General features: G+C 38.0%; 1 protein-coding gene across 8 annotated transcripts in view; it reads left to right on the plus strand.

Moving 5' to 3' along the window:
* Positions 1 to 3694: 3694 nt before the first annotated feature.
* The window catches only part of LOC134364666 (G patch domain-containing protein 8-like), a 72121-nt gene continuing 63344 nt past the window's right edge, over positions 3695 to 12471 (plus strand). For 2 of the 8 annotated variants that reach the window (XR_010021866.1, XM_063080691.1), the window contains exons 1-2: positions 3695 to 3937; positions 10585 to 10659. Coding sequence is in view for 2 of the 8 variants with exons in the window: in XM_063080692.1 (XP_062936762.1) it covers positions 3893 to 3937; positions 10585 to 10664 (125 nt within the window). In the remaining 6 variants the exon portion in view is untranslated. Of the gene's footprint in view, positions 3938 to 10584; positions 10665 to 12471 lie in introns of all 8 variants that reach the window. The other 6 variants (XR_010021867.1, XM_063080692.1, XR_010021869.1 and 3 more) reach the window with 5 other exon arrangements.

Below are 12471 nucleotides of genomic sequence, written 5' to 3' on the forward strand. Positions count from 1 at the left end.
GCAATTAATTTATTTGTTAATTTAATTGTTGGATTATTTCAGACCTTGTAGAAATGGCTAAGCATTCATTATCCACGTAAATGGAAGGGGAATGTGACAGCATGGAGGTGTATCACTTGGATCTCCCCTCAAGAAAGAACTTACTCTTCAGCTGCAAAAAGTACAGTTTCATGATCTGTCTCAGCTTTCAACTCAAGGCTACAGCCTTCTCCGGCAGTTCCCAGTCAATGACTGAGCCTAACAGAGTACAAGATCTTGGCAATTTCTGCCTAGCCAGGATTCCTCCAAGGGGGAGTTCTTACTCTAGAGCTTTCACTGACTTGGCTGAGACTGTTTCTGATCTACATCATGGCATGAAGCTCTTCTTCCCAATCCTGCTTCCTTCCCATCTTATCTTTTGTGGGTGTTACTGTAACCTGTGTACTTCTCAGTTCATCTCAGAGTCTCCTTCCTAGAGGATCCAAATGGCATAGGAATATGAAAATGCAAAAGCATGCTTTTGGTTTCCATGATGGGAAATTAAGCATTGAGTCAAACTGGAGTCTAGCTAAAATAAAATAGAAGAAAACAAAACAAAAAACTTGAAAAAGATATAAGCAAGACCGGCAGAGCACTTCCCCCATTTATCTGAAATTAAGCACAGAGAAGGATAATTGTGTCCCCCACCTGCTGAGACACTCTATTCTTTACCCCTTAATGTACTACTGTCACTACTGCCATCTGAACTTCATTGTTTCCGTCTTCATTTTTCTCCATTGCGTACATTCCTGATGCTTTCAGACTTCGGGACTAATATTCACAAGTCATCCTTCATCTTGTTTATATTCAGAAAGGTACCATAGCCTCTGTGGGTGACTGAAGGCAATCTTAGGTACCTTCTTGATTATTTAACAGCTGAGAGCAGGAAGATATAGCCAAGCTGTAGCTATGTCAACAGAGGAAAAGGTAAATTTATTCAAACACCTAGTAATAAATTGTGGGGGAGGTTTGTACTAAATCAGTAGTTCTTAGTCTCTTTTGGCATCTTGAATACATTTGACTATGACACAAAAGGTGTGGGCTCAATCCTTAGATTAAAAAAGATACTACTATTATTAGAATCAGGACTTTAGGGTATGGATTCTACTATTATCTTTTCATTATAATCAATGTTTTACTGTTAATCATGAGTGCATACTAGGATCATATTTTGCTGTATTAATGAATGTTTTTCATTCACAGTAGTTTTATTTGTTGTTATTCTAAAAATGAAATGACTGCAATTCTGCATCAGGGAGGGGAAGCTTCAGAAAAATGAATTAATTAATAAATATATTAATAAATAAAATATTTTTTTAGTGTTTGGTTTTTCAAAGCTGATGTCAAATTTTCCTCATCTTACAGCAGATAAAAATTCCTAGTGTGGAGAGGGGGAAAACAAAATTAGAGGTCAGATGTGCCTCTCTATGCACGGGTGAAAAGATCAGTGCAACAATTTTCATATTTAGGGGAGTCACAGGCCCCTTTGAGAAGCCGACAAAAACCATGGACCTTCTAAAAATATACATCACACATTTACAAAAAATTTTGTGCATAATTTCAGGAGGTTCACAGACCTCCTAAAACCCATCTGCCAACCTCCGAAGGATCTATTTGGAGGATATTGCTCTAGATTGTGGAAATAAAGGCACTTATATTATGGCATTAAACTAATTTAATCAGGGGCAGCAGGAGAGCATGCGGGAGCAGTCAGAAGTACCCTGAAGGCACAGTCACTGAGTTCTGACTTCCTGAATGATTAACGTTCAGACATTATCTATTCTGGGAGAGACAAGTCTCCAGTTTCTCTTCTCAATTAAAAAGAATAGAAACGAACTCATAAGTGCAGATCTCAAATCAGTTATAAAATTATCACCTGTGGTGTCTATTGTGGACTGAATTGTGTCCCCTCAAAAGTTTAATGTATTGGAGGCTTGATCCCCGCTATGGCAGTGTTAAGAGGGTGAGAAATTCTATTATGATAATTGTGGGGTGGGGTCTTGAAGAAGTGATAAGGTTGATGGTTCAATGCATGTGGTTCCGAGGCCTTTAAAAGGAGAGCACATGAGGAGCCACGTCTCTGTCTTTGCTCCGCCCTTTTCTGCCATGTGAGGCCCCTGTGTTGCTGTGAAGTCCTGACCAAAAAGGCCCTCACCAGATGTGTTCCCTGGACTTTGAACTTCCCAACCTCTGAAACTATAAGCAATACATCTCATTTTCTTTAGAAATCATCTAGTTTCAGGTATTTTGTTATAAGCAGCAGAAATAATACATTATGACAGCAAAAGTAGTCCCTTAGGCCACACCCTTCTCTCAGTTGAGAAGGTAGAGTTGGTGTCTAAAACATGGAAGACAGAGGGCAGTGTGAGAAGTTGACATCAAAGAACAAGGTGCTTCCTAGCGACCTATCTTGGGAACCTCATCTCATTTGTCAAGTAGCTCTAAAGCAGAGGGTGGGAGAGGCCGGAGGACTGATGGTGACATGTGCTCTGGTTTAACCAAGAGTTAACATTTGCTTTACCACTCTAAAATCATTCTTCATAACCTCCTTGAATGAATAGAAAACCAGGGATGGGGTCTTTTAAAATGAAATAAGGGAACAAATGAGATAATGTGGTCATATCAAAAAGAATAAAGAGGAGATTGAAGCTCTACACTAACTCCTTGGGTGACCTGAGACAAGTAAAAAGTCTGGGCCTCAGTTTCCTTCCCTATCAAGTGATGATAGTATTATCTGCTACAATAACTTGCAGTGAGAGCAGTAAACTGAAAAGGTAAGACAACAGAGCTGCTAAAATTCAGTCCTACACAATGTACAGTTCCCAAGAATACGGGGCATTGGGAACTGTGCCATTATCTCAGCAAGTCTAATACCTATCACCTGGATAATCAAAAATTTTCACACTTGCTTCATCTATCTCTTGTTTTGAGCACAACTATCAGTTGATGAACAGTGGTGAGCGCATCAGTAACTTGGGGCCTCAGTGAGGGAAAGTCTAGACTGATCCGCCCAACAGGATTATTTTAACAATTAAATTATTTATTTATTTATTTATTTTGGTAAGGGCATCGCAACCCTTGGCTTGGTGTCGCCCGCACCGCTCTCAGCCAGTGAGCGCACCGGCCATCCCTATATAGGATCCGAACCCGCGGCCTCGGCGCCATCAGCACCGCGTTCTCCCTACTGAGCCACGGGGCCAGCCGTTTACCGGTCATCTTTAAAAAAAAAAAAAAAAAAACAGTCGTTTTAGAGGTTGTACCTCTCACCCTCACCTGCACCCAGTTTTATTTTTTTGTGGTAGTCGTTAACACTAAAATTATATAATTATTTTATTAGTTATCTGACATCTCCCCTATGAGATAAGGGCCCTTTCCTGTCTCGTTCACCGTTTAATCCGCAGGGTGAACCGAGATTCGATACTAAATAGTCTGGCTCTAAAGTCCGCGTTTTCAAGCACTACATTAGGCTGCTATTTAGCGAATAAAGTAGACGATGGACTTCTGCCTACACAGGGACGCAATGGTGAGAAAGGATCCTGCGCACGGGTTAAGCGAAAAACACGCAGAGCCGTCCACACAGCGGCCCCTCCGGAAGCGCTTGACCCCCCCCCCGGCGAGTGCGCACGCGCGGCCGCAGGGTTCGCTCTGGGCCGCCCGCGGAGCCGGGACGTGAGGGAGGGTTCCGCCTCCGGGGCTGGAAGGCGCCTGCGCCGGCGGGGTCCCGGTCCTGACGCGCATTCTCGCTCACTCCCTCCCTTGGCTGCGCGCGCCCGGTGGGCGTGGGAGGAGGCGGGGAACGGGGGAGGGGGCGGCTGTCGCGGGAGGAAAGGAGCGAACCGGAGCGCGTCGTCCTGAGAGGAGCGGAGGCGGCAAAATGGCGGATCGCTTCTCCCGCTTTAACGAGGACCGAGACTTTCAGGTAAACATGGGCGTCGCTGCAGATCCGGGGAAGGCGTTGGCTGAGCCCGGAACTTCCTTGATCCCCGGCTCCCAGCTGTCTTTCCTTCCACGCTCTGCTCCGGCTCGCGAGCCGGCTGGCTCTTCTCCCGCCTCGGATTTCTGAGGGGCCTCCCAGCTTGAGGCGAGGCCGCATCTCCTCTCGCCTCTTAACCTCAGGCGGCCGGGCTTGCGGCTGCGGCCTGTTCGGCCTCGCGGTTTGGAAGCCCAGCCTGGGTGCTCGTGAGGGCTGTGCTCTCCTCGGGTCCGCGGCCTGTGCGGGCGTGGGGCTGGCTCCCCGGGGAAAAGAGGGTCGGGCTGGGAGGGCTGGGGCGAGTGTCATTGGGAGGCCGGCGCTTCTGAAGCCCTGGATTTTGCCCCCAGGGACCTTCTTGGGATCCTCCCGCGTTTCCTCACTGTGCTAATCAATGTCCTTTCATCGTCTGTTTTCCCTTTTCCTCACCTGGGGAAAGGGTGCCTTCGTTATCAGACGCCTTTTTGGCTGGTCAAACATGGAGATTTTCCCCCGGGCATTGCTGTTGTTAGTCCGATGTAAACTTAACTTCAGTTCCTACATGGAACGAAGGTTTATAAGGAGCCTCATGATACGGGCTTTCCGAGCGTGTGATGACTAGTGTCAAAAGCTCGCTTTTTCTTTCTTTAGTTGCAGATGTTGATGTGCAAAAATGTCTTTGTGATAGCAAGCATTATTGAGGAATACGTAAAGGCCAACTTAAGTAGCTCCTCTTTCGGCTCTTTAAAATCCCTGGCCGTGGAGCACTGTTACCGCGGAAATCTGGGAGACTGAAAGGGGGTTAGTAGAGATTGGCTATTTCTAGGTAAGATACATCCTCAGAGTCTCAAAGAAACCGCCGCATACTACGGCATCTCCTGGCAACAGCAATTTGGGTCAGCGGATGAACCCTGTTGTTGTCCCGCTGCAGATCTTCCTTAAAGCAACGCGGGACACTCTAGATAGGTTTCAGAAGCCAGTTTGAAGAATTTGAATTCCCTGAAGTGATTGGGTTGGTAAACAAACAGGTAAAGCAGTTTAACAGTTTTAAACGAACACTGTTAACAATCTAGTACACAGTATTTATGAGAAGTTTTTGCAGCAGTGAGGCTGTTGAAAAGCCTGTGATCATGCGCCTGCTGTGTGGCTGCAGCACTGTGCAAAATCTCAAGGTGTTTAAAGGGTATAATGCAGACCCACCAAAGTTTGAAACAGTTCATATTAACCATTTGATCCCCGAGAAAGATTGTTTAGCAAGCACCATAAAACTTGAGTAGGCTTGAAGAGTGTGAGCTTTACTGGTAACCTTTAAAGAAAAATATTGATAACAAAAACCCACGAGTGCTTTATAGAGGAGAGAACTTCAGGGTGACCTAATAAAATTACAAGTAGGTAATATGGATAATTTTGAGGAAAAAATGGCTGTCGACCACAGAATTCCAGCAGGCTTAACAAACAGTATTTGCAGTGACTTGAATGAAGATTTTGAACACTGTGGATAGCAGAGTGAATGCTGTCCCCTGAAAAAACTTGAGGTTAGCTTCTACCTTTTCAATACCCGTTTTCTAAGTAAGATGACCCTCTGTTCTGAAGTTTTAGTTGCATTAATGTGAAAACTAATTTTGGCTGCTTGGGAGTCCTTTGAAGATACTACATACATTTTAACTTTATTTTCTGCTTTTGTGTTGAAATATCCAACTTCTGACTGTATTGGGTCAGCCAGGAAAATGTTGGTTTTTTAAGAATTCAGATGTCCTAGCATTTGGGGTAAATAGGGTATTGGGAGTGAAACCTTTTACACAGTTATGAGATGTTACAACTTTTGTAAATTATTGCGTTAACATTTCTAAAAGCATTTTTAAAAAAATACTTGAAGTGGTAGTTTTTCTGGATGTTTTAATAAAGGGAAAAATACAGTTGACTTTCATTAATGACTTTCTTTGATTTAAAGTTTTTGGAGAGAGTGTAATGTAACAGGGTGCTCCTGTGAATAGTATATCTGAAACATTTTTCAAGCTCAGGTTATTCAGAATTAAACGTGGCCTCCTTTTAAGGTTTAAGTGATAAATGAGGTACGAAGCTACTAACTGCAGTTGAAAAACAAATCCCAAGTAGGTTTCCAGACACAGTGGACAGATCCTTTTGCTTTAAACAGATCATCTTGTAGCACTGGAACTTTCTCTGTTTATCTTCTTTGGTAAGTTCTAGATGGCTGTCATTTTCCTTGCCTTTAATCTGGCAAGAAAATTTGAAATAGTAGAATTTCACTCTTTTTTTTTTTTTGGCAGCTGGCTGGTACAGGGATCTGATAGAATTTCACTCTTTTGCAGTTTATCACTAAGTGCAGGTTTTGGAGAATTTGAATGTTGTCTCTTGAACTGAGTTTTGAGTCAGGGATTATAGGGTCTCCTCATCTCTTGTCTCTTAGGCACGCAATTCTCTCAGTTAACTTCTACTACCAGCTTCTTTATATATCCTAGAGCTGTTATATGCATGTATTTTAGTTTGTTTTATTTTTATTTAATTAAAATATCATATAATAGTGTTGACTTTTTATTTATTTACTTATTTTGGTGGCTGGCTGATGTAGGATCAAACCCTGGACCTTGGTGTTACCAGCACCATGCTCTAGCCAGCTGAGCTAACCATCTACCTGACTTATTATTTTTATTTTTTAATTAAAAAAATTTTTTTAAAATTTATTTTAATTGACATAATTGTACATATTTATGGGGTACAATCTGATGTTTTGATACCTATATATGTTTTATAATAATGAAGTCAGGATAGTTTGTATATCCGTCACCTCATGCATTTATCATTTATTTGTGTCAAGAACATTCCTCTAGCTATTATGTAATATACAAAACTTTTAAGTATTGACTTTTATTTTGATGTGCAGGTCTATGAATTTTAACACATGTATAGATTCACATAACCACAACCCTAAGCTGCTTATAGAGCAGGATTTGTACTTTTTAAATGTTTAAAATATATTTTTAGGGGGGAGATGTAGATATAATGCCTTTTCCTGCCCTTTTTTAAAAAACTAAAGTATGATTAAGATATAGTAAAATTTACCCCCTTTAATTTACAGTTTGAGTTTTGACAGAACGTGCCATAATGTCACTACCATCACAATCAGTATATAGCCACTGGTAACCACTGATCTTTCTTTTCTTTAGTTTTGCTTTTTCCATGTAAAGGGAAAGCCTTTTGAGTGTGGCTTCTTTTACTTAGCATAATGAATTTGAGATCATCTGTGTTATTGCTTGTGTGAATAATTCCTTTTTATTGCTGAGTAATATTCCATTGTATAGGTATATCATAGTTTTTCACATCCATTTCCCAGAACAGACATTTGGGTCATTTCCATTGTACAAATAAAGCTATTACAGTGTAATCATTCACAGACAGGGTTTTGTGTGAAAATAGGTTTTTGTTTCACTTGGGTAAATACCTAGGGACAGTATTGTTGAGTTGTGTGATAACTGTATGATTAATTTATAATAAACTGTCAAATTGTTTTTCAGAGTTGGCTGTACCATTTTACATTCCCACTAGCAATGTATGAGAGTTCTTGTTCTTCAGTTTTATCAGATGTTGATATTGTCAGTTTTTTTTAAAAAGCCATTTTAATAGGCATGTAGTGGTATTGTCTTGTGGTTTTAGTTTGTATTTCACTAATGATTTATGATGTTGAGTGTGCATGTCTTTATTTGCTGTATAATGCACATGTGCTCACGTGCTATATATCTTCTTTGATTAAATGTCTGTTTAAATCTTTTGCATACTTTTAAAATTGGGTTGCTTTTTTACTCTGTTTTGAGAGTTCTTTATATATTCTGGATACAAGTGTCTTTTTGTTTTGTTTTGTTTCTTTTAAGTAAGGTAAGAGATTTGTAGAAATTTTCTCCTAGTCCAGTTTATCAATTTTTTCTCTTAGAGTCTGTGCTTTTGGGTCGTGTCTAAGAAATCTTTGTCTAGCCTGAAGCCAGAAAGATTTTCTCCTATATATTTTCTTATAGAATCTTTATTTTTTTAGACTTTACATTTAGGTATGCAAATACATTTTAATTTTTTATCATTTAAAGTATGGATTGAGGCTCATTTTTTTTTAGCACCATTTATTGAAAATTCTATCATTTCTCTATTGAATTGTCTTTGCACCTTTGTTGGAGATCAGTTAATCATAAACGTGTGGGTCTTTTTGTGGACTCAAACTATATATGTAGTTGTGTGTTTTCTTTTGTTTTTTTGGCAGTTGGCTGGTACGGGGATAGTAACCGTTGACCTTGGTTTTATCAACACTGTGCTCTAACCAGTCAAACTATATTATTAATCCTGATTTATAGTAATAGATCCAGAATGATTTGAAACTTTTAATTATCTGTGTTTAGAAACATGTTAAGCATCTTATTTGGAACCTGGTGTTTGCTGATAGTAGTTTGTAATCTACAGAAGGATTTTCTTTTTTTTTTTTTAAAGATGACCTGTAAGGGGATCTTAACCCTTTACTTGGTGTTGTCAGCACCACGCTCTCCCAAGTGAGCTAACCGGCCATCCCCATATAGGGATCCGAACCCGTGGCCTTGGTGTTATCAGCACCTCAGTCTCCCAAGTGAGCCACGGGCCGGCCCTTCCAGAAGGATTTTCTAAAACAACTTTAAAGTCTAAGATTAAGAAAAGATTTTGGTAGTAGTTCATTAAGTAGTGATAGTTCATCCAGCAAGAATGAACTGGAATGGCTTTTCCTAGAAGATGCCTTTTTTTTTTTTTTTGTAGAATTACTTGGTAATTCTCTAATATCTGTCAATGTGCTCTTATTATATCATCTTTGATAGTGATAAATTTGGGTGCAATTCTCTTTATTTAAAATAATCACATGGTTATCCTAAGTTAAATACTCTAAAGGCTTAATTACTTTAAAAGTAGTGTACAATTATTGTTGATAGGTTAAGATTATTCTTTTATCATTATGGAGCTATTGAGTGAAATTATGTGACTTGGCTGTACGTCAGTTTTCTATTATATTGTGAGGTTTCAGTTAATCTAAGTGTTGGGATGTTTGTTTATTTTTGGCAGCTGGCCAGTGTTGCGATCTGAACCCTTGACCTTGATGTTACAAGGCTGTGCTCTAACCCTCTGAGCTAACCAGCCAGCCTGGGATGTTTGTTATCTAAGAATTTAGAAGTATTTTGCAATTAACACCTTTTAATTAACTGTTAAATTTTAAAATTTTAAAGTAGAAATTAAAATGCCAAGAAGCAGGTGTTAAATTTTTAATTTTTAAGTTTTGTTTTTGTGTTTGGAAAACTCATTCCTATCCCCTGTTATTCCTTTTTTCTTTTGGATAGACTCTACCATACAATTTAGTTTTCTTATTTTTATTTGAATAAAATACACATAACATAAAATTTATCATTTTAACCATTTTAAAGTGTACAGTTCAGTGGCATTAGTATATTAACAATGTTGTACACTGTAATCACCACCACTATCTAGTTCTAGAACTTGTTAATTACTACCACACAATTTTATCACCTAATTGTTCTCTAATGTTTAACTACCATATTAAGTGTTTGGGTTGTAAGAGATAAACAAGACTTAGTTCTTGTTCTTAAGGACATCACAATCTGGTGAGGGGAACCTAATATTTATAATACAATATGGCAGACTACATGATAGAGCTCTCCATCATCAAGTTTTATTTATTAAACTAGAATTTTAATTTTACCTTGAAAAAGCAAAGTAACTTTTTGTTAGGTTAACAATCAAGTTGTCGTATCATTCTACACGCTGAATTAATTTAGGCTATACTGAAATCTTTAGTCTTTTGATGTAGGTCAGTTCAGGACTCAGAAATCCTCCTGCCCTCTACTTTGGAACAAGAAGGGAACCAGGAAATTGATATTTTGATATAAAGTCAAATTATGAGCTATTCCTTCATACTGTAACAGGGAGATATGAGAAAACCCTGATTGGAGAGAATTTCCTAGTTGTCTGCACCTATCCTTAGTTGAACTGTTTAGGAGTGACAGCTTGCTTGATTATGATCAAATTTGGCATTATACAAGCATGTTTATCTCTCTTGGCAGGTCATCTTGAGGAATAGTTGCATTTGGAAACTGTGTCAAGAGATTGTGTTTTTGAATTCTTTGAAAATCTGGGAGGTAGCAATTGATGATTTAAAGTTTAATGTCTTAGTAGTTTTATTTATCAGTAATGTTATCAGTATTGAACAGTATTATAATATAGATTTTATTTGCATTCTTCTGATTTTTTTCTTTAGTATTAAAAATTTAATACAATGTTATTTATGAAAGAGAAATGGCATTGCCCTTTGTTTTTAAGATTCTGCAGTCTTCATAATATAGTCAATTTAAGAAAGAGCTGATGTTCCAAATGGTTGATGGTGTTTTAGTTTACAATTTCAGCACTTATCAGAAGAAGTAGAGTTCAGATTGCCAGGCCTAGACTCCTAGTAAGTTGTTGTTATAGGTTTTTTAAAAGTCTGAATTTGCAGTATGAAAAAGAATGGAGAATTAGAAATGCCTAGTTTTATTAGTTTTGACATTTATTACTTTTGAAATATAACTGTAGTCCTCTTTTTTCAGGGTAATCACTTTGATCAGTTTGAAGAAGGACACTTGGAAATTGAACAAGCATCGCTCGACAAGCCTATAGAATCGGTAAGGTAATCAGTGCTTAATTTTGGGTTTTAGCCAGTTAGGTAGTGTTCATGTGACACTTGATGTGCATGAAGTTAAACTTATTAATAACTGATAGTACAGTTTAGAACTGTTTTCTTGCATGCCCTACAATAAACAAATAGAGTTTGGGAAGTAATCTAATAATTAATATGTTAGGAAATAAGTCCCAAAAGTCTAGAAACAAATTAGAATTTTGCTGGAAAAATATTATTTTGGCCTATACTGATAATCTGTTAAAGATAGCAAGTTAAAGTTTAGTGTTTGTATAAATTTAATAAGGGAGTAAAATGCATTTTGATCCTTTAATAGCTTAACCTTTCCTGGGCAGCATAATCATGTGTGAAATGTTCCATTAGAAACAGTTAAAAAGTAATACGTTTTTTTTACCAGACCTGTGAAACATGTTAAACTTGGTCTCTGTAGCTTAAGATATATCTGGTTTTTATCAAAAGTCAATTATTTCTATCTTTTTACACTGCTTAGTTTCAAACATTCATGATACTAAGCAATAGAAGTAGATATATTTTCCTGACTCTTAATTTTAAAAAACTTCTTAATTTTTGAACATCATTTTCATTTTGAAAAACCTGCTGTTTTAAAATAACACAGTCCATTGTTAAACTGTCTAAACTTGTCATTATTGTCAGCATTTAATACTTGTGCTTAAGTGTACATATTAAGGGTTTTAGTGAGTTACTGGTAAAACTCAAGTAGGGGAAGAAAATCAAAGAGGGAATCTTAATCTTTATTAGCAGTCAAGACAGGGCCCCTTCCCCTCTTAAGAAACACTAACTTCTTCTCCCTCAGGAAAATAAGAAGGCAATTTAGAGAGCACAGATATTTTAATTTTAGCATTTATTTTCAAAACTGTAACATAGTAAAGGATGAACATATATTTATGTTCCTAATTAGGTTGATGTTGTGTGTGTTTGTGTGTATGTTTAGATGTTTACAGAAATTTACACAACATGGGGTGTTTGACATTTTTCTTCCAGAGCAATTGGCCCGTATTAGCTAAGCAGCCATGATCTGGTTTGTTTTGCACGGTCTGCCTTTTAAAATATTTCTTCTCTAGGGTTTCTTTCTCCCTACCTCCCCTTCTTATTTCTGTCCTTTTGGTCCAGTGAACACTGCATATAGTACCTTCTGTCTTAATGTGCTAGCATGATGCTAGACTTTAGGCATGGCAGTAATTGATGACGCATGTGATAATGCTGCAGAGGGAGAATTCATATCTGATGTGCTGCAAGTCAAGTCTTGTGTTTTGACATGGGGGTAAAATGCCAAGCCCACTTTGCCAAGTTAAAAATCACTGAAGTTTGTGCCTTGTTCCATATCATCTTGGGTTTTATCACAAGGCAGAATTTTGTAATGAAATCTATAGGCTAGATCAGTATTTTAAACTTCGAAAATAATTTAATTTTTCAATTTTAATTTAAACATGTTTCTTTGGGTCAAAGTTTAAGAACAGAAAACCATCCGAAGCAAGGCCCCAGTAGCATATTCTACAAAGTGCGTGTTTGATTAATATTCTTATATAAGCTATAATTAATTCTGTGGGTACTCTGACTCGACAGTAGTAGGAAATTTAATTAGATTAAATTTGCTGCCTAGTATTCATTATTGCTATACCAAACAAAAATTTTTAAAAAGCACTAAATTAAATGGTATTTAACATTTTTTAAGTCTTCATTTATGGCTACATTGTAAGATTTTTGGAAAACTCATTCCTGTGTCACGTGAGTCTAATGCTGTTCTACCTCTCACAGTGTCCAGAGATTTTTCCAGCAT

This window comes from Cynocephalus volans, chromosome 16 (assembly GCF_027409185.1).
Source record: "Cynocephalus volans isolate mCynVol1 chromosome 16, mCynVol1.pri, whole genome shotgun sequence".
Lineage (NCBI taxonomy): Eukaryota > Metazoa > Chordata > Mammalia > Dermoptera > Cynocephalidae > Cynocephalus > Cynocephalus volans.